The 23,276-nt window shown below is 39.5% G+C and overlaps 1 protein-coding gene across 1 annotated transcript in view; it reads left to right on the forward strand.

Annotated features, from left to right (window-relative positions):
* LOC140205542 (serine/threonine-protein kinase BRSK2) overlaps window positions 1-23,276 on the forward strand; it is a 1,025,607-nt gene that overhangs the window by 298,662 nt on the left and 703,669 nt on the right. The window contains exon 2 of the mRNA XM_072273159.1: window positions 12,689-12,783. Coding sequence (XP_072129260.1) covers window positions 12,689-12,783 — 95 coding nt within the window. The remainder of the gene's footprint in view (window positions 1-12,688; window positions 12,784-23,276) is intronic.

The following is a 23,276-nucleotide window of genomic DNA, read 5'->3' on the forward strand; positions in this document are numbered from 1 at the left end:
TTTCTCTGATTCAAAAAGATCTGCACTCCTGTCCATTTACGTTAACATTTCGCCATTTTATAATTTCTAAGGGAGTCAGTGCCAAAGGATCATAACCATCTGAGATAAAGCATTTTACTTTGCTGTCTTTATTGGTGTTCACTTTTTTAAATGGCAATGTTTAGTTTTAACATAAGAGGAAATATCCTTTTAGGATCTCGTATATTTCAGCAGTTTCCTCTCATCTTTTAAATGCGTAGGCTTTCGAAACTTTTTCAAATGACAACAATTCCATTCCATGTATTAGTCTGGTGAACTGCTAAACTGATATCAATGCATTAGTATCCTTACATCAATTAAGGGGACCAATACCTCCCTACCTATCCATCCATCTATCTATATCTACCCCTCTATCTATCTCTCTCTCTATCTACCTCCCAATCTCTCTATCTAGATAAAGTGCCAAATAAGCTCTTCCACCCTTTGAGCTGCGTCACCCAGCAATCCCCCAGTTTGAAGCAAGCGTAATCTTGTGACAATTAACTGCTACTTTGGATTGTTGGAGGAAAACCATGAGGTTATGGGGAGAACATACAAACTCCTTACAGCCAGCGGCGGGAACTGTGCACAGTACTCTAAATGTTGTTTTACCACCACCCTGTAGCATAACCACCCTATTTTTGTATTCCATTCCCCCTCACAACAGGCAATAACATTCCGTCTGTTTTCCCAATGACTTGCTGTGCCAGCATGCTATCCAGTTGTAAGCCATACACTAACATGTCCAGAAGCCGCTAGATCGTGCAGCTCTGCAGTCTCTCGCCTTTGGATGATAAACTTTTATTTTTGCAGACCTAGTAGAGAATCTCACAGAAATCTTTTGTATCATTGTTAACCTTCGCACCAGTGCTTTCTGTGCCCTTACCCAAGTTATTTATTTTTTTTAAAATGCCCCAGCTCTGATCCTGTGGCACACCGGTCATTGCATCTTGCCAAGCAGAAAAAAAATGACGCATCAATGGCAACAGTTTCCTTTTAGTCAGCTTCTACTCGTGCCATTATTCTATCCCCAGCACCAGGGATTGCCAACCTTTTTTGTGCCATGGACCCCTACCGTTAACCGAGAGGTCTGTGGATCCCGAGCTGGGAACCCCTGCTGTACACTATGATCGTTTCTGTGTAACGTTGCTGATGCATCTTGTCGAATGTTTTCTCAGAATCGAAGATAAGTACAGCCACAAGGTTTGGTTACTTCATTTAAGAAAGTTAATTAATGCCTTGGTTGCAGTTCAGAAAAGGCTGCCTTATGAGGAAAGTTTAGACAGGTTTGATTTCTATCGACTGGAGTTTAGAGAGGGAATGATTAAAATCTAAGGCACAATATGATGATGTGCAAAGGATTTTTCCTTTTGTGGCAGGCTCCAAAAGAAAAGTCCTTTTTTTAAAGTAAGAGTTGCCCATTCAAGAAACAGAAGATTCTTCAGAACTTTCTTTCACAAAGATCAGTGAAAGCTGTGTGTTTGAATACATTTAGGGAAGGGGTAGGCAGATACTTGATAACAGCAGATAAAAATTTACTTCTGGTAGACTGAAATACGAATATCACAATTAGATCTGCCATGATCTTATCATAGGATTCAGCAAACTTGAGGGGCCACATGACCTACTCCTGCTCCTCCTTCATATGCTTGCAAGGTGGCATTAAAAAAGGAAGTTAATTATTAAAGAAAATGTTTCTTTTTACACTTGCTTGCATTGTAAGAAGGTGTAATTGGTGCCACCTTGATATACATTCGGTTCCTTCATGCCCGTGGTGGGAACATGCCACAGGAACATGTAGCTGTCACAGTGATTAATGAGTAGAAGTAGTCAGTAGCTGGCTGAACTGTCCAGCAAGGTTATTGTGCTCCAAACCCCCTTCATCTGATGGTTTCATCCTTCATTACTCCCTAGTGGCCATATTTGAAAAAGCATGCATTTGAATGCTCGTTTAAGACCATACAGATTTTAGTTACCACAACCCCTTCCTCTACGTTGCTGCCAAACACACATTAGCTTTGCTCTCAAGTAAAGGATTTCAGCCTGTCCAGGGTACCATGAAGCTGCAGATGTCAGAGGGTGCATACTGAAAGGAGCAGATTTTGTTTAGGGATTTTAAAAAAATGAGCCTTCACTTTCTATCATGGCAGCAAGTCTATTCAAACTCAGTTTAAGGCTCTTCTTCAGCCTTTCGGAGTGCAGTGGAACTGAATTACTGTCACGCCACCTAAGGGCTCCAAATGATCAAAGGTTTTTGTCCATTACTTCAAAACAGAAACTTTTATTTCATCAGAAGGAAAATGTTTATATAGATTACTTCGTTTCATTCTGTAAGAAGTGCAATGCTTCAATGCTATGATGTAAAATTAAGCTTCTTTTAAATAAATATAAGCTCATGATACTCAAAATCAACCTGGAAGCAAATTAATTACACACTTGTGGAGGAGGATATTTTGCTCAATTTGAAGTTGAGCGTTGGTTACTAAAAATCAAGTAACCAGGTGTTTGGAACATACCTGGTAATCGTAAACAATGTGTAATTAAAATAAAGTATTAGTTCTTGTCAAGATACTATGATTAGACTGTCAGTCAAATCTTGTGTTTAAAAGGAGTATCTGGACGATGAGAACTTTACTTCGTACATTAACAATTAAATTAATTTCATATTTAATTATAGATTATACAAGTAGATATTTCTCAAGAAGTTGTATGTTTATTTCAGTATAAAGTAACAAATACAAGAAAATTTGCAAATGCTGGAAATCCAAGCAGCCTATACAAAGTGCTGGAGGATCTCAGCAAGCCAGGCAGCATCTATGGAAAAGAGCAAACAGTTTGATGTTTCAGGCTGAGATTCTTCATAAGGACAAATATTATATTAAATAACAAATATTAAGATTTGTGATGCTAGCAAGTTATGCATTATTTAAACCAATACGTTGTTTCTGAGCACTAAAAGTTATTGTTAGATTCTGAGAGTAAAGAAGATCATCTATAAATTTATTAAACAATTTTGATCTTAAGACACCTCATAAAACTTTACAGACAATTAAGTGCCGTTGTTGTGTAGACGCAGCTGACTTCCTCACATGGAGACCACAGTCAGTGTGGATGAGAAATAACATCTCCTCGCTGACAGTCGACCCTGTAGTATCTCAAGGATGCAGACTTAGCCCACTGCTCAACTCTCACTATGCCCACGACTGTGTGGCTAGGAACAGTTCAAATGCCACCTATAAATTTGCCGATGATACAGTTATTGACAGAATCTCAGATGGTGAAAGGAGGCATTACAGGAGTGAGATAAATCAGCTGGTTGGGTGGTGCTGTGGCAACAACCTTGCACTCAATGTTAGTGAGACCAAGGAACTGATTGTAGACTTCAAGAAGTGGAAGTCAAGGGAACACACGCCAGTTGTCATCGAAGGATCAGCAGTGCAAAGGGTGAGCAGTTTCAAGTTCTGGGTGACAACATCTCTGAAGATATATCGTGGGCCCAACGTCTTGATGCAATTAGAAAGAAGGCTCTACAGCAGCTCTATTTCCTTTAGGAGTTTGAGAACATTTGGTATGCCGCCAAAGAATCTATCAAATGTCTACAGATGTATCATGCAGAGCTGTCTAACTGGTTGGTTGCATCACCATCTGGTATGGAGGGGCCACTGCACAGGATCAGGAAATGCTGCCAACTCAGCCATCTCCATCATGGGCATTAGCCCCCCCCCCCCTCCAGTACTGAGGAAAGACGATGCCTTGAAAAGGTGGCATTCATCATTAAGGACATACCTCTTCTCATTGTTACCATCAAGGAGGAGGTACAGGAGCCTGAAGACACATGCTCAATGTTTTAGGAACAGATTCTTCCCCTCCGCCGTCAGATATCTGAACAGGCAATGAACCCGTGAACGCTATTTCCTTTTTCCTCTCTCTGGCTTTTTGCACTACTTAATTCATTTAATATTTATGTACTTCTTATCATAATTTATATTTTGTTATGTATTGCACTGTACTGCTGCTGTAAAATAACAAATTTTGTGGCATGAGCCACTGATATTAAACCTGATTCCTATATTAACATGGGAAATCTGACAGGCCATTTGCAAACAATGAGTTCCTGCAAAGAGCAATGTAACAATAGGCTGATTAAATGGTTTTCTGAAATTGATTTAAAAAATCATTTGTCTAATCTGCGCATTCCCTAAAATAGGAGTCTCTGCTCTGTATTTCTGATCAGACAGCAGCCTCTAATTAGCACTGTACCTCAGAGTAGGAGTATCTCCTTTGTAACCTGCATCAGATCGGCATCCATTTCACTGCGTAATATATATGAAGGCAGCCCCTGCTCTGTTCACACTTGATGTGAGAATCCTGTGCTCTATTTCATAGTTGACAGGAGACATTTGCCCTCTCTTGTGTTTGTCCAGTAGACATCCTGCAACCTGACAGAATCCTGGCTCTGCTGTATATGTCTGGCAGCCTTGGCCCATGCTGCGTCTGACAGTGGTTTGCCTCCCACACAGGACCAAAAGAAGCCTGTGCCACATACTGTTTCACAGTACTATTGATCCAAGTTCAGTCCTGACTTCTGGTGCTATTTGCATTGAGTTTACATGTTCTCCCGGTGATAGTGTGGTTTTCCTCCGGGTGTTACAGTCAACTCCCATGTTCTGAATACAAATGGTCTGTTAGGTTAATTGTTCACTGTTAAATGTTCTTAGGGTGTAATCTGGGTTTTTGGGAATGTAGGGAGAGTATTTACAGGGAATATTAGTGTTTTGGCTTTGAGTGGCCTGTTTCTAAATTATGGGGAATTATGAGAAATAGGAAACTGTTTAGCACAGCTTGTCCAATGTGCCATAGTATCATTGACCAGAGCCTATATTCCATTGTTTGTCACCCTGTGCTCTGGGTGGTAGTCTGATGGGAAAATGTTTAATTATCTGTCTGTTGTAGAAAGATACATCATGGAAACAGGCCCTTTGGTTGCTGGAGTCTGCACCAATCATCTAGTTTCCATGTTTACACTGTTCAAAGGTTCAACGGACCAATTTAATGTCAGAGAAATGTATACAATATACATCCTGAAATGCTTTTTCTTCGCAACCATCCACGAAAAAACAGAAGTGCCCCAAAGAATGAAGGACAGTCAAATGTTAGAACCCCAAAGTACCCCACTCCTGCACGTAAGCGGCAGCTAGCAACAATCCCGCCTCCCCCAATGACAAAAGCATTGGCACCCACCACTGAGCATTCAAGCGTGAGCAAGCAACAGCAAAGACACAAACTTGCAGTTACCCCGAAGGCTTCATGTTTCACCCGGTATATGACATAGCACAGGCTCTCTCGCTCTCTCTCTCTCTCCCTAATAAGGAAGAAGAGAGTATCGCCATTTTCCCAGCGAGCAGGGAAACATAACAAACAACTTGCTGGTTTACGATTTTCAAAGTCCATTACGTCACTTTATACAAGCTGTGTGCCTGAAGATCGCAAAGATTCCGGGCCTCCAGGCACATAGTCGCAGATATCCCGACTCCCCCGACGACACATGGGTCTCCTGCCGTGACACCGACCCTCGATTCTCCTGTCTCCGGAGCCCGAGACCCTGGGCTTCCAAATCTGAGCAGGACTCTTAGGCCGAGCCCTTGGTGTGCTGAACAACAATAGTTGGTTATGGAACCCTGAGAATGGGCCCCATTTCCTCCAAGAACTGAAATCAGTGTGCAACTCCAGGGCAGGGTCTTCAAAAGAACCCTGGAAAGGGAAAATAAAGATACTAAAGATAGAAATAGAGCTGTTTCCGAAGATGCAAGCGAAGGAGTCGCCGTTCAGCACTATCATCACTCCACTCCGTCTCCAAAGTGGCTATTCCTACCCTATCCTGTTTTATCCTCCCTGCATTCTAATCACCTCCACCCACCCGGATTCGACAATTTATCTGCACACCAGTGACAATATGCAGAGGACAATGAACCTATCAATCTGCACACTTTAGGAATGTGGAAAGAATCTGAGGTGCTGGGAGAACCTCAAGGTATTGCAGAAACTCCACAGATGGCAATCAGGTCCTGTTAAAGGGTCTCAGCCCAAAACACCGATTGTTTATTCCCATTTCAGGTGCTGGAGCTCCTCCAGCACATTGGGTGTACTGTTCTAGATTTCCAGCATCTTCAGGACCTTGTATCTTTGACTCTACAGATGGCATTGGAGATGGGGATTGAACCTGAGTCACTGGAGCGGTGAGGTATAACCTGGCACTGGAGCCTAAACCTCTGGCAGTGTCTAGAACAAACCTGTGCCTCACATGATATCTGATGGGGTTCTTCAAGTTAGATCAACCATTTGTACGTGCATTTGGAAACAGAATGAAGGAGAGTGTTATGTTTAGTAATTTCAAAACATTAAACTAATTCAAAGGAAGACATGAGAGTCCAAAATGTCCACTTTACGTGAGGCGTGTACCTATCACGTGGTAGCTTCAAGTGTGTAGTTCATCTACTTATATGTATAACTTGTAATGAATTATTTAAATGAACAAGAATGCATAATCAACCAATATTAATACAAGAGGACTTAAATATTATATGCACAACAGAGAGGGACTTGGAATTTAGGCCTTCCAGATGAGGTGGCACTTCAGCTATGAGTCTGTTGGGGTCATCTAATGTATGGTGGTCCCAGTGTGGCCTCCTGTATATCAGTGAGACCCAAAGTTGGTCAGGAGACCGCTTTGCCGAGCACCTACACTCTGTCCACCAGAAAAATGCGGGATCTCCCGGTGGCCATCCATTTTATTTCCACTGCCCATTCCTATTCCGACGTCAGTCCATGACCTCCTCTCCCTGTCACAATGAGGGCACACTCAGGCTGGAGGAGCAACACCTTATATCCTGTCTGGTAACCTCCAACCTGATGGCACGAACATTGATTCCTCAAACTTGTAGTAATGCCCCCCATCCTCCTTCACCATTTCCCATTTCCCTCTCTCAGCTTATCTCCTTACCTGCCCATCACCTCCCTCTGGTGCTTCTACCCCTTTTCTTTCTTCCATGGTCTTCTGTCCTCTCCTCAGGTTCCCCCTTCTCCAGCCCTGTACCTCTTTCACCAACCAACTTCCCAGCTCTTTACTTCACCATTCCCTCCTCCTGGGTTCCACCTATCACCTTGTGTTTCTTCCTCCCCTTTCCCCACCTTCTTACTCTGACTCATCATCTTTTTATCTCCAGTCCTGATGATGGGTCTCGGCCCAAACGCCGACTGTACTCTTTTCTACGGATATGGCTGGCCTTCTGAGTTGCTCCAGCATTTTGTGTGCATTGCTTGAATTTCCAGCATCTGCAGATTTTCTCTCTTTCTTGTGATTAGAATTGCAGTAATTTGTCAGAGAACAGCAATAATTTCTGTTTTGGAGGAGTGGGCCGTATCCAACGTCTATGCCATATATCAGACATCTTGTGAATCTATTTTTTCGTACTGTCCAGTGAATCATATCTTACTTTTCTGCGCTCTGCCTGAAGTCATGCAGAATTGCTCTATTTCAATTTTTTACCTGTCGTAGGATAGTCGGAAACCTTGCTATGTGATAGTCCAACTGCAACTTTGAATTGGCTTTTATCCTGCTCATCACGAGACACAAACTCTAAACTAAGAAACAACTTTGTGGCATGATGCCAGCTTCTTTCCTGTTCCACAGCAGCGTGAGGGTGCTAGGTTCAAAGTAAATTATTATCAAAGCATGTACATGTTCCCATATACTACCTTGGGATCCATTTTCTTGCAGACACTTTCAAGGGAAAAAATGAAATGCAATAGAATTTACAATAAACAAAGACCGGTGAACAGCCAAAATGCAAAAGACGATGAACTGTACAAGTACAACACTAATCTGAGAATATGTTGTAAAGAGTCTTTGGAAGTTAGTTTATAGGTTGTAGAATCAGTTCAGAGTAGTGGTGACTGAAGTTATCCATGCCAGTTTAGGAGTGTGATTGTTGTGGGGTAATAACGGTTCCTGAAGCTGGGGCTGTTGGTCCTAAGGTGCCTGTACCTCATGCCCAATGGTGTTAGCGAGAAGAGGACAGGGCCTGGCTGGTGGGGGGTGTTTGACGATGGACACTGTTTTGTTGCGACAGTACTCCATCTAAATGTATTCAGCGTTCTGGAGGGCTTTGCCTGAGATGGACTGGGCTGCATCCGCCAGTTTCTGTAACCTTTTCCATGATTATAGACAAGCCTGTGCTGGACTCAGTTTATCTGTAGAGTCCACTTCTAACTTTCCCCTTTGATAGACTCCTGCTTCGTTATACTGTAAGTCTAGGTTAATCTGACTCATAAAGCAAAGTAAGAATACCATAATAGTGAGATCACAATATATGCCTTTATTTGTATGCTAATAGGGCAGTGAATTGAGTGGGAATTTCTGGAGGCTGTAAGAATAGCCAAACTCACTGGTCAGTTAATGCTGGGCTTTCATCTGTTTTATCCTCAGCCTTCACTTGTTAGTGGTGTACATTGAACTTAGAATGACGTCATTGCAGGAAGTTTGGGCTGAAGCTTAACTCAAAGAATATTAGTCATCAAACAGAGAACAATAATTTCTTTTGTCAGGTTGCATACTTAGAGATTTAACCATCTAGTTTAGAGAAGAATTATTCCAGATATAACCATTTTAGTTTAAAAAATAGCTCTTGTTTGTGCTTCCTATCACCAGTTTTTCTCAGAGTTTAGTCCTTACCATCTCATTTGTCTCTCCACACCTGATTTGATCCTGGTTCACCTTATGTGCTGTCAATCAATTTCTAACTTACCTTTTTGAACTCAGCGTGTGAACTGATTGCTGTTCACTGAGGCCACAAGTGCCCCACTGACCTTGTGGGTCTGGTAACTCGCAGGGCAAGCATTTTTGAGCTTGGGGTACAATCTCTTAATGGTAATGTACTCCGCAAGGAGCCTCAATGCAGCAAATGCACTTGATTCTTGGGAATGTTTGATTTTTTGTCCCGCTTTTCGCCAACGAGGGCGTTAAGTGTGGATTGTGCTCGGCTTCTTTAGTTTGTGGAAAATATCTGTTGTATTCACTTCGGTCACAGAATGATGTTAACTTGCCACATGTATCAGCTTCCAACATATACTCATATTTTATATTGCAAAATATGCATCTCAATGCCAAGATAAATCTTTCTTATGCTCCAATGTCCTCCACACAAGCTCTGCAGGTTCATTTGAGGAGATAAAAACTATGTAGTAGATTCTAATTGAGTCAGATTAGTACTCAAATCCACACCCTGACTATAAAATGTTTCCGAAAGTACTTCAACATGATTCTTGTCCCCCTGCAAAGAATGAAAAGTGCTTTTTGTAAATTATGTGTAATCTAGAATGTAGCAAATAATGAGAAATGCTCACATTGCTTGTGCGAAGTCCCAACCAAGGCAGATTCTCAGAGTCTGTGATAGAGTTGATGATCAAAGACCTTTACCCCTGGCAGTGGAGCCGTAACAGATGGAACCTTTCTTCAACTAGCAGATTTCTTTCACCCTTTTCGGCCTCTTGATACTTAAGCCTTTTGTTTATTTGTGTTCCAATTCAGCAAAGGGAGATTGCACTTGTACCGAAATTGTGCCATGGTTTGTGCTGGTTTCTGCACTAGTCCTGGGGCAGAACATCTGTGGAAATTTCCTGTGGAGCTCACTGACTTATCCTTGGATGTAAGCTTGTAGGAAAAGCAGAAGAAATGCAGTGCCGCCAGCTGTTTACCACTTTTTCTACAACCTTGTAAGATATTATTAAGATACCGTGTTACCTCAGAAAATGTGGAGCTGCTGCACTGCTGATTCGTGGGGATGTTCCTTACATGCCTATCAGAAAAGTCATTTTGTTCAGAATTAGTACAGGTGTCAGCAAGATTTTAAAAAATGAAGTTCCTCAGCAGAATTGGGCTTGCAATTTTGACATAACGTACCCCAGTTTCATTTTAAAAGAAATTCTCATAAGCAGATATTTTTCAGCCTAGCAGAACTAAATGAAAGATGTACGTTTCTATAATATCTATAATTTCTTTAATATCGTAGGAGGCCTTATGTTGAAGCGAAGAATTTTGCAGCCATGGGATTACGTTTTAGGAAATAAGTGGCAGATAACTTTAGCTGACTTATCTTGGTAGTTGTAGAAACGATTTTGAAACTTTTCAAGTAATAATGTTAAGCATAAAGCTAACATAATTTGGTAATGCTGCAATCAGCTCAAAAGAAAATTATGTCGCTGATGCTAGATCTACATTGGAACTTGTCTAATGATCTGTAGAAAATAAGACTGAAAAGAGCAAAGATATTGCCATGTTTGGACTCCTGATATACCATATGGTAGCCATTCAATATAAATATTCAATGAATACTACCCGGTCTCATTCTTGAACTCCAGTTTTCTGTCTTAATTGTTTATCCCTTGATTACCTTAGTGTTCAAAAATTATGGATCATAGGTTCGAATATGCTCAGTGACTGAGCATTGGTAAATCTCCAGAAAATTCTAAAATTCAGCATCCTCTAAGTGAAGAAATTTCTTCATGAGCACATTACATATGAACATTTGTTTGGACTTTGTCCCTAAACTAGTCCCTCTGTCTCATGAAGCAATGTTACAACATCCTCCCACTTTTCACAATGTTGACTTAATAAGACTGCCTCATGTTTATGAGATCATATGAGGAACATTAAATCAAAGCAGGAAAGTGCTATGGTTCATTAGTTCTACTCTGCCACTCAGTATAATCTGCTGCAGACTCATCTCTTCTGTGCCAGTTCCCATAACCTTTAATTACTAGACCTTTCAAAAAATAGTCTACTTGCTCTTAAAGTACCACAAATAATCTATACTCAGTAACCTCTGTGATAGTGTATTCCAATGATTCGTCACCCTTTGTGAAAACTATCTACATTACTCAGTTTTAAATGACCATCCCCTAATCTTCTAATTATATTCCCTTGTTTCTAATTCCCGTCCCCCCCCCAGCGTAAGTATCTTCAACTTCTTGTCATGCTCCACAAAGACTTTTTATATGTTTCAATGAAATCACTCCTGTATTTTCTGAACTTCAAGTTATATAGATCTAGGTTCTTCAGATGCTTGTGATAGGACAACTCTCACACTTCAGGAATTAGCCTATTTGGCCTGTCTCCAAAGTTAGTATATCCTTTCTTAAATAAGGTAAGCAAAACTCAGTTGTCCAGATATGGCCTCACTAGTAAGCTGTACAGTTTGTTAATACTTACCTATTTCTAAAATCAAATCCTTTTGCATTTTAGGCCAAATTGCCAAATGTCTTCCTAACCATTTACTGTACCTACCTGACATCTATTTGCAATTCATGCACAAGATCACTTGAAACCTTTCTCCATTTAGATAATAGTCTGCCTTTAGATTCCTCTTACTAAAGTGTATAATTATGCATTTTCCATGTTGACCTCTGTTTGCCAGTTTTTTTCCTGCTCACTCAACGTATCTGCATTCGGTTGTAGAGCCCCAATATTGCAACGTGAACTCCCAACTCTTCTGGTGTCACCAGCAAACCTGAAGACTTTACATTCTTCCCCCTCCACCAGATCATTAATGTAAAATGTAAGCTCCAATAACCAATTTCTAAGGTACTTCACTAGGTCCATTCTTCCAGCCTGAAAAAAGACCCATTGAATCCATCTCCCTATTTTCTATGTGATTTAAAGACTCATATCATGGTCTCTTCTGCTCCAGTCTTGGGTTTGGCATTATGTAAATTGTTTTCTGAAAATTCGTATACATTTACATCTACAGATTTGTCTCCATTAACTCCATTTGTTACATTCTCGAAGAACTGTAGCAAATTTGTCAAACGTGATTTATCTTTCATAGAGCCATGTTGATCTCGTTAGATTACATCAAGCATTTTGAATAACTTGCTGTTTCTTCCTTGATTACAGACCTCAGATAGCTATTCTTCTAACTCTATTGAATTTAAACAACATAAATCAGCAGATTAAGTGCAACGATCTAACCTTTCTAAAACAAAACATTGTTGATACTACCAACTAGACCAATAATTGTGCTAGGCTTTGATAACTGCTTGAGAAGTGAAAAAGACTCCAGTTTTGAGTTGCCAGCACGAATTCTAATAATATTAATTCTCCAATGGCTAGCTGATGGTTGATAGAAGATAAAGAATAAACATCAGCTTATAAAGGGAAGCATAATCAAACACTGTTAGCTCCTTTTGCTATTTTTAGATAACTCACTTGAAATAATAGTTTCACAGGAAAAATTCCTCTTTAGAGAGCTCGAGAGTTATTAAAATGATTGGGTGATGAACATTGTGCTGAAAATCTTATCTCTGTCTAGTTCAGCAGAAATTCTATACTTTCCAGTCAGTATACACAAATGGAAGTTTTATCCAATTATTGTGGGATATCAGCTTTTAATGCTTTGCCAGCTTCTTCCCCAGTAATATTACAATCCTCTGAACTCTGTTTGCAGTGGCAATTGCAGTAACTCTGAACCGTTTGGGTTTAAGATTTCTTTTAATTATGTAGTTAGTAATAATTTTATAATGATAAATGTCTATTGCTGCTAAGCTTAAAAGCAGCTGATATTGAAAAGCTTCTGGTTCTTAATTGGCTCTTTTTCTTATATTTTCCTTACAACAGGATTGGTGAAGCTTGGAGTCCACTGTGTAACATGTCAAAAGGTTGCAATAAAGATCGTCAACAGAGAGAAGCTCAGTGAGTCTGTGCTAATGAAGGTAATGGTCTATTGGGAGGCTTTCAATAAAATTTTCCACTTTAACTCTACTGCTAACAAAATTAATTTTGTTCATTATATAAAACAAATAGAGTTATAATCTATCCCTTACATGAATATTAATCACTAATAATTATCAGAGACACAATGGAAACAAATGCTGCATTAGTCTTGTTGAGAAATAACATGCTGTAAACTTTTACTATGTGGTTGCTTTGCATTGGACCAAATTTGATTGTGAAGTGCTTTGGGGGTTTAGTTGGCACCAAATTTTGCATTTACTTCCTTATGTTTACTGTTCGTGCAATGCCTTCTATTCTCTACTTATACTTACACTGGGACATTTACACAGGGCAAAATATTTGCAGAAAGGAGCTGAGGGAAAAATTCACATCACTTACTTTTCACACCTTAACATGTGCATGATGATAGATTTATTGCTGAGAGAAAGCATGTGAGAGGTTTATTTTAATGACAAATGGGCTGACACAAAACTTGTGAAATTAAAGCCCAAGTGGAAATTACTCAGTTTATTGCAGATTGTTGTGGGGAAACTCTAAGGATCTAATTAAATCAGGTAAGTTTAGATCCTCTTTAAGAAGTTTTGCCAATAGAATCTTGATACAAACCTTTATTAATCTACACTGTTTGGACCCCCATCCCTGCTGAGCAAGTATTGTAGATAGAACAGGACTGTATCAGTGCCCAATCAGAGTTTTAGCTATGCTGTGTGACAAATGAATGCTCTATCCATGAACCTTCAGTGTATTTCTCTTGTCATGTTTCACAGCTAGCGAGAAATAAAAAGCTGCGGCTCTTTAGAAGCAATTCTGCAGGAATAACTGAGCAGTAAAGGAACTGAAGTTTCAAGTTAACATTATTTAGACTTCAGCAGCGTGAGATAGCTTGCAGTAATGGAGCAAGTACGGTCTAATTGATTATGATAATAATTGATCTGGATGTTAGGGCTTATCGTGTGGCTGATACTGCCGTATAATCCCTTTACACTCAGAGAAGGAGGCCACTTACCCTATTACTCCTGTAATGGTCCTAACTCTCTTATTGCAGCTGTCTGCTCTCATCCCATTTTCTGCCACCTTCCCCAAGAGGCATTCCATGGTTTATATTCCAGTAATATATTACAGTTTTGTGTGCTGTTGCTGAAAAATTGCACATACAAGCTTTCAGGCCAAATAATTATTAATTTGTTGCTTACTATACATAGTTAAAAGTTTTGCCCTTTTAGCAGCAGTACAGGGTAACAATGATTTAATTTTCAAAAAAAAGTGCATTGAGGTTGAAATAACTTTGACAAATTAGTATTGACAGCTGTATTGAATTGTATATATTGAGATATTTTGAAGGAATACTTGCAGAGAAATCCCAGCTTGCCCTTATGGATGAGCTCAGTATTTATTGGCCATAGAGCTGATTAAGGCAGAGGATCAGGCAGGTGGTCAGGTGGGAGTGAACGTCTACGTCTCCACTGGGGGGCCTTGGAATTGATGAGTGTGTGGAAGTGACCAGTCCTGAGTTGATTGGGGATGATGGGTGGGCGAATTTGGAGTTTTGGCAGATTGACAAAGGAAATAGATGAGGCTCAAGGTTGGAGGTTGGGTTTGAAGCATTTCACTAGTTGAGAACAGGGGAAAATTGATGGATAGCGAGATATGGAGCCAGGCCTGGTGAGGTTGTGGCAGATTGGACAGTGTAGAAGGATCAGGACAGGGGCTAGTTGGCGAAAGGTAAATAAATGGAAGATGCATAGGAACTATCAGCGGTCAGGCATGTGGGAAAGGATTGGGAATCCTTAGACTGAGGATGAGAGGAGTCTGGGGCAATTGCATTGTTAGGATGAGAGAAATTAGTGGGGATAGGCACGGGTATTGGGGGCTGAGCTATATCTGACTAGCTATTAAGGTTAAAATGGAACTTAATGGGGCCCAAGTCTGGCACCACTTCAATTAAATCTAAAGATTTAATTGGTTGCTTCCAGGACAATGTGGTCTAATTTTTCCTCTAGTGCTTCTTTAGGAACTGTGTATGATTTTATGTACATCTGACATGTACATTGCATCAGGTACACAAATGTAACTCTTGTCAGGAGGTTAATGATCACATTTTTGGATGGTTGAGAGAAGACTCCAAATTGCTTGTTAATCACTTTTCACTCCTTGGTTTGCATGATTACAATTACACAACACTGAAATTTGATATTTACACATCAAATAACTAGCATTTTGTTTTGCATCCTTTTTATTAACGAGTGTAATTTTTGATAGTTATGCACTGAAAGCTAAAATCATACTATGGCTTGATTTTGTCCACATTTTAAGCCACCGCAGTTGAATATACTTTGGATACATTAAAATGAGAAAATGCTAGGTTTAATATTTGTTTATCCTTGCATGGAATATGTCCCATAATAGCACTTACCTGAATGTTTATGGTAACTGACTAAGTCAAGTGTCTGAAGAGAAAGAAGGGGACTAATCTATTTTGTTGTTTGCGTTTCTAATCTATTTTGTCACTTACAAATAATTCTTTAATAGTTTGTACATTTGTGGGTTCATGCAGAATCACTCAGTCACATAAAGCTAAAACACTTTATATTGCAGTTATATTTGACAAACTTTGCTAAGGCAAGAATGGGGGGGAAATGCACAAAAGAACACCATGACTGAAAAAATACTGATTGAGATATACTGCGTCTGAGCGGAAAATCAAAGAAGCATTTATATATGTACTTGCACTTCATTTCACAATACTATTGGAGGTGTGGTGTGTGTGTGTGTGTGTGTGTGTGTGTGTATATATGTATGTGTATATATATCTTAAACCTTTTCACTGCTTTTCCTCCATTAAGACCCTTATTAAGATTTATCTCAGACTCAGTTTTAACTCCCATTGAATTTATGGTCCATTATTGAGTTATCATGAAATATTTTGGAATACATTTCTACTTCAGATATGATGTATCAGTGCAAGCTGTTCCATTTATTCTTTTCAATGTCTTATCATATCTTTTATTGGTTCACTCTACTGATTTTTTGAAGACTATTATTTAATAAATCTAAAGCGCCTTCTCATTATCAGTTTTCTTTGGCTACTGTCATCAATTTTGATGCAGTGTTCTCTTCTTCTTTAATTCCTGCTACAATCCTGTCAAGACTTCAGGAGTTTGGATCCAATTCTGTTCAAGCACTGAGCAATAGTCTAGTGTTAGTAAAGCTAGAACCACCCCAGAGCTGCTTTAAAAAACACATTAATCTACTTTTCCCAATACTGCTCTATTCCAGGCATCCTCTACCAAACTGTTCTATTTTTAATAGCATGCAGAATGTCCAGAGAGAGAAACTGATATAGATGCAAAAATTCAATGCTTTTGTACATTGGAAATTTTTATTACTGAAACAAGCACAGAGAACATTACTAGAATAAACTTCACACCAGATGTTTTCAACACTTTTTGAAGGAAAAATGAAGAAAATCAGTTTAGAATCGTGGATGCTGGTCTGAAGGTTGTGTAGGGGTAGAGATTCCTGGAAACATACAGTATGTGCACAAATTATTGAATACAGCAGGATGATAGGGGAAAACATTGATAAGGCATTTTTAGATTTTAGCGGTCGAGGCACAACGTATAAAAGTAGGATGTTATGCTGAGCCTTTATAATAGAATGGTACATCTTAATTTATTATAATGAATTTTATTTATTTGGAGTGGCACAGGATCATAGCAATCAGCACAACGCTATTACCTGGGCATAGGTGAGAGAGCACAGGTTAGGGTATTTTTTTAGCTTTCTTAAGGGGTACAGGGGTTTTTTATAGGATATGATGGATAAACAGGAATAGGGTACTAAGATGGCCAAAGATGGGAGGATAAAGTATAGGTTAGGGTGTGTGTGTGTGTGTGTGAGAGAGAGAGAGAGATTGGGTGAAGGGGTTCAGCATGTACGTCTATTGCACACTCCGGAGCAGAAGGTGGCGGTAATGCACCATTAAGCTGGGTGCCAACCACCGTAAAACAAGACACAGAAAGACAGACAACGCTATTACAGCACCAGTGACGTGGGTTCAAATCTGCCGCCGTCTGTAAGAAGCTTGTACGTTTTCCCCATGAATACGTGGGTTTCCTTCAGATGCTCTGACATTCCTGCATTCTAAACATCTACAGAATAGTAGGTCAATTGGTCCACATGGGTGTAATTGTGTGGCACAGGCTCACTGGGCCGGAGGGGCCTGTTATAGTGCTGTATCCCTAAATAAATAAGTAAATTTCAAGTATCGTGCTCCATGCTGTTTTTCGCCTTATAGGATTGATGTGTAAGAATTTGAAAAAGTCCACTGGTAATTTACAAGGTAGGTTAGAAATGCTGGGATGTTGCAAAGGTGCTGCATTTTGTGCATGTTGCCCTGGACTACCAGCATCTGCAGAATCTTTTGTGTTTAGAAATGCTGTGACCACTTAATTTGGAACAAGGTGTTGAGGGGAGATTTGATACAAGTATATAAAATTAAGGGGTCTGGATCGTGGACAGAGGAAGGCCATTCCAAATGGTGGAAAGGTTGAGGACTAAAGGTACAGGACAGTTAAGAGTACTATAAGAAGCTAAGTGTTTTGTACATTGTGGTTGAAATCTGGAATGCACTGCTTGTAACTCTCACAAAATGCTGGGGGAGCTCAGCAAGGTCAGGCAGCAGCTATGGAAAAAGAGTAAACAGTCGACGTTTCGGGCCGAGAGTCCTGATAAAGGGTCTCGGCCTGAAGCGTCGACTGTGTACACTTTTCCGTAGATGCTGCCTGACCTGCTGAGTTCCTCCTGCAGCATTTTGTGGGTGTTGCGTCTGATTTCCAGCATCTGCAGATTTTCTCTTGTTTGCAGTGCTCATAGATGTGGTGAAGACGAGCTCCAGTATGACCTTCACGAGAGAACTGACTCAGAATACAGTGGCAAATTTGTGGAGGTAATGGAGAAAGTTCAGTTGTTCAGGTAGAGAGCCATTATGAAGACGTTAGGCCATATGGTCCCCTCCTGTGTTGTTGCCATTCTATAATTTTATGAACTTACCCCCTAAATGTACACTGATTAGAATTTTTCCCTCCTACATGGATAACTGGGATATTTCTTTAACATTTCTGATGAAGATGGCAGAGTAATTGAATATTTCTTACTTAATGACTGAACTTCTGCAAGGGTTTATTCAGCATCAGTTAATAATGAAAAAGAAATAATAAGTAGGAAATACCATTTTAATAAAGAACCACAGGAACCACTAATAGGTATTTTAATGCAAGCAATGTTGGTTTTATTGTTCCGTAATGTCACTTATAAGGCATAACATTTTACAGTTGACTCACTTTGTTTTTTGACATGTCTGAATGATTAAAGTAGAATTTGCAACGGACATGTAGATTAAGAGGATTAAGTGAAGGAGTGTGCATATCTTTTCCTGTACTTCAAAGAATATTATTTTAAGCTGACCATTGTGAACCAGCAATTTAATAACATCTCTTTGATTCTTTCCCCTTCCCAATGCAATATGTCTCTCGCTTTGTGCAAATTTCACATATTTCATGTGACAGCAACATATTTGAATTTTCTTGAAATGACTACATAATACAAGTGTGATGTCGCTACCATGGAGATGGGTGTGGTTTAAGGGAAAGCAATTTTAGGTGCTCATGTTATATCCTGACAGAAACAGAATTTGAAACCGTTTGAAAATTTTATAACTACCTGGTCCTGAGTTGGATTAAATTTACAGATGTTCAAGGTCTTTTGAGTCTCCTGAACTATTAACCCATCAGAAGTACAACCCAGCTTTTTCAAAACTGCCTTGCCATACATTCCAGCAAACAACTGAGTGTTAATCCTTCTTTCCTGGTTTTATATGCTTGCAGTCAACAATGGGTAGATCTTTACTCCTTGGTTGGCATTATCCTGTGTGCTCTTTGAGGCAAGGTAGCATCTGTAGAATTCTATAAAATCCAATAAGGCACAATATGCTTGAGGGCAGAGTATTTTAAGGAGAAGGATGTAAATTTTATGCTGAGCACATACAACTGCCGAGTAGATTACTGTTCTGAATTTGTCACACTGCTGTTGTCAGCATGAAAATGAAAAGTCAACCTTAGGCACCAGCATTGCAAGTTTGGAACCTCAACTTTTATTGGGAAATTTCTTATATTCAGCAAAAAATATAAATTTTATTCTGAACATAGTGCCAGCCCAAATACTGGAATATGCACATTTTCTTCTTTTGGAACATGCAATAAATATGAATGTGGTTTAGTGTTTGATTGTCCACTAAGCACTAGGTCTCAAAGGCACAATCAGGAAGAAGCATTTCACAGAGAGTGGGTTGGGATAAAAAGACATAAGTAAAAGAGACTGCCAATCTAAAAACAGAAAAGGCTTGAAATATTAAGCAGGTCAGACAAGATGGTTGAAAGGTCACTGACCTGAAATGTTAACTCTTCTTCTATCTTTGGATGCTGACTGATCTGTTGAGTGTTTCCAGCTTTCTAGTCTTTACTTCAGACTTCCAGCATCTGCATTTTTTTTTCACAAGTTTGAGTTCACTGACAAAAGAAACAGAAGCTTTTTTTTTCAATAATATGATTAAATAGCGTTTGGAATTTAATGCTTCATGGAATGGTGGCATAGATTCAGCAGTAATATTCAAACAAAAAATTGGAAAGATACTGAAAGGCAAAAAATACATTGATATGGGGTAAAAACTGGAAATAGAATGATTTGTATTGCCTTTTGAAAGACTGGTCCCTTTTAACTGAATGGCCTCACTGTATGCTGCATTTTCCTATGATTTGTCGAATAGCCCTTTAGTAAACTAGAAACTTTCATCAATTTTCTTTCTTTGTGTTATCTTCCAGCTCAATTTAATTCAGCTTCTAGTTGTCCTTTGGATATATGGCTGTATCAGCTCCTGACCTTCTTTACTTTCTGAGTGCCATATATTCCTGGAAATCAAATGAATTTCAATCATTTAGATTTGGCCATTTTACTGATTATTCCACTCTAGTTGTTATCAGTAAGGTAATAAGCCTCAATTATGTGGTGTTCTATGCCTTGGGGAACTTTAACTCTGCAGTGCAATATCCTTTTGGTAAACTCAACCACACATTGATTTGGTGTTACAGGATACAGATGATTGTGTCTCACGCTGCTCTAGGCAAATAGAGTGCAAGAATAGCTCTGACGAAAAAAAAGGAAGCTATAATTGAAAATAGTTTTTGAAAAATTCCAATTTTGAGCAGTGATATGTAGCTCTGGTATTTTCAGAGCTGTAATTCCTTTATTGGAATGTTCTTTTAAAGAATACTGCTACCAAAATACCCCAGGATATTTAATAGTAGGAGGGTTTATTGACAAGCAGAGCAGTTTTGTTACTCCTGTGGATTTTATTAATCACAGTGTCTGCTATTAGACAAGTAGTTTAATTATGGCAGTTTTACCATAAACCTAATCAAATACTAGAGGTCTTCTTGCTGTGAAACTCGGTGGAAAACGTTTTGTCACTGTAATGCCAGATGGTGTCAGCTTGATAACAATACAAACACATTCCTCTTTCAAGATTATCTGGTCGCTCTGGAGGCTGGACAGTGTGCTACTCACAATATTGTGCACTAGAACATTTTTATATATTAAAGGGAGAGATGAAGCAACAATGATTAATTTTTCAATCACGTACCTGTGGGTAATTTAAAATGAATACTGTCCAGCTGCACATCTGCAGCTGTCTACTGTCTGTAGTAACAGTTTGGCACCTTGCTCTTCCGCAAATTAATAAGCACTCTGGATTAAGAGTTGATCTGTTCTGAAATAAGACCAATATTTATTTTTGAAGCTATAGCATGTTCAGGGCTAACTTTGAGGAATGGAGACCAGACAAAAATGCAGCAGAGGTTCTCTCAATGGCCTGGATACTGGCTTATGGTCTACTGTTTAACAGCTTATCAGTGTAGATGCAAGTCTACTCTGCTCTGATCCTGATGCAATCCAAATCAGTAACTGTCATGTATTGAGAGTTGATCTGAAAGATACTCTGAACTTCAGTTTTAAGGTGTGCTTATGCTATAAATGGTGAGGAATCTGGGACAAGACTAAAAGACAGTGCATAATCTGTAAGTGGTCCAGACAGTGATTTGATCAAGGCAATGGCAGCACAGATTATTTGTTCGCTTCTTGAGATATGGCGGCTTTAATTGTTAAAGAAATAAATACGGCAGGAAGTCACTTTTCAAAGCTGATTATGAAAGCATCTGAGCCAGAATTTGCTGAAAAAAAACATTGGTGTATTTGAATACCTCATGCTGCATTGGCAAATCAACAAGTCAGTATTGGCCAAAAAGAAATGCCCATGTGTTTTGAGCTTAAGACATAAATAGTCAGTCGGTAACCTAGGGTCAAAAGGCATGCACTTGAGATAAGAAGGGGAATGTTCAAAGGATATGTGTGGGGAAAGTTTATTTATAGAGAATGGTGATGGATGTAGTTAGTCTCATGGAAATGCAGGGAGTGGAGAGATACAGATCATAGTACAGGTGGAAGGACTATGATGCCATTAACTTAATTAATTTAACAAAACATTGTGGGCTAAAGGGCCTGTTTTTCTGCTGTACTGTTCTATGTACTGGTCGCTTTCAAAGGGAAGTTAGAAAACCAGTTCAAGGTAAAAATGTGCGAATAAAGTAAAGCATTAGGCAATGACACTGCCCTTGTGTATGGACGTAATGCTTCTTTAGCAAATGTTAATATTTGTTAATCATCTACCACTGCACAGAAAGTGAACTATGTAATCTCGTTCAAGTGATAATTAAAATTGATTTTTAAAATATTTTTCTCTTTATTCTCTCAATTTTTTTTCTTTTAATCTTCACTCAGTTGTTCTTTGCCTCTCTTTATATTTTTCTGAACTGGATGTAACATTTAATTATTTGTTCTAATTCATCTTTTCTTATTTGTTCTTATATTAAATTCTTGCTCCAAAATGAATTTGGTTAAGAAGGTACAATGTAACTTTAACCTGGCATTTACAGGATTCCACGTGAATGTGGAGCAGCATATATCGGCCAGACGGGGTGCACAGTGGAAACCTATATCGAGGAACACAGAGGTGTATCCATTTGGGTTACCCAGGGAAATCAGCAGTAGCAGAACATTGCATTTGCAATGGCTATAGGACTGATTTCGATGGCACAAGACTACTGTGCCATGCCACTGGCTTTTGCGACTGCCTGGTGAAGGAAGCCATTGAAATAAAACTAGAAGAAAAGAATTTTGACAAAACCAACGGTCTCACTCTAAATAAGGAATGGAATTCAATTGCAAACAAGGTGGGGCAGTGGAAACCTGATTGGATGAGGACCAACCAATCAGGAGGGATGGACAATGGAGGTATAAATACCACTAGACTAGATGTGCCCAGGCATCATCCCTGTTGAAGATGGCAGAGTTTGACATTGAAATGTTGGGTAACATCTGTACCTGGCTGGAAGCCTGAGAAGAGTTTATTGGTCATGTATGCTGGGAAAGTACTAGATCCTTTTTCAACCTACTTTCTCAAACATATTAAAAGCTATATACTGTAAATTGCAGCAGATAAATTTAATAGCTGCTGTTGCTATTTATTATGATTATGAGGACACGCAGTCCCCTTTTATTGTCATTTAGTAATGCATGCATTAAGAAATGATACAATGTTTTTCCAGAATGATATCACGAAAACACATGACAAACCGACTTAAGAACTAACAAAAACCACATAATTATAACATATAGTTACAACAGTGCAAAGCAATACTGTAATTTGATAAGAGCAGACCATAGCACAGTAAAGGTCCCAAAGTCTCTTGAAAGTCCCATCATCTCATGCAGACGGTAAACCTCCAGCGCCGCTAACTTGCCGATGCAGCATCCTGGAAGCATCCGACCACAGTCCGACTCCGAGTCCGTCCGAAAACTCCGAGCCTCCGACCAGCTCTCCGACACCGATGCACCGAGCACCATCTCTGCCGAGCGCTTCGACCCCAGCCCCGGCAACAGGCAATACGCAAAGCTGAGGATTTGGGGCCTTCGTCCCTGGAGGTTCTCGATCGCACAGTAGCAGCGGCAGCGAAGCAGGCATTTCAGAAGTTACTCCAGATGTTCCTCTGTGCTTCTCATGGCTGTCTCCATCAAATCCGGATTGTTCATGGCCCCCTTGTTACAAATAATCGATACTCATTCGGAATGGCCGCATGGGCTGATTTGCGCTGTCATCTTCTCCTCCCTCCCTATTTTTCATCAATGTTGTAAATGCTGCATTGTGCTCATGCTACCATTTATCAGAAACTGTGTGGTCAAACTTTTTAAACCGAAAGGTAAATGGATATGCACTTGAATAAAAGAGGATAACTACACTCATCTATTGAGATGTTCCCACAACCAACGATCTCACTTTAAGGACTCTTTATCTTGTTATTTC

This window comes from Mobula birostris, chromosome 11 (genome assembly GCF_030028105.1).
Source record: "Mobula birostris isolate sMobBir1 chromosome 11, sMobBir1.hap1, whole genome shotgun sequence".
Lineage (NCBI taxonomy): Eukaryota > Metazoa > Chordata > Chondrichthyes > Myliobatiformes > Myliobatidae > Mobula > Mobula birostris.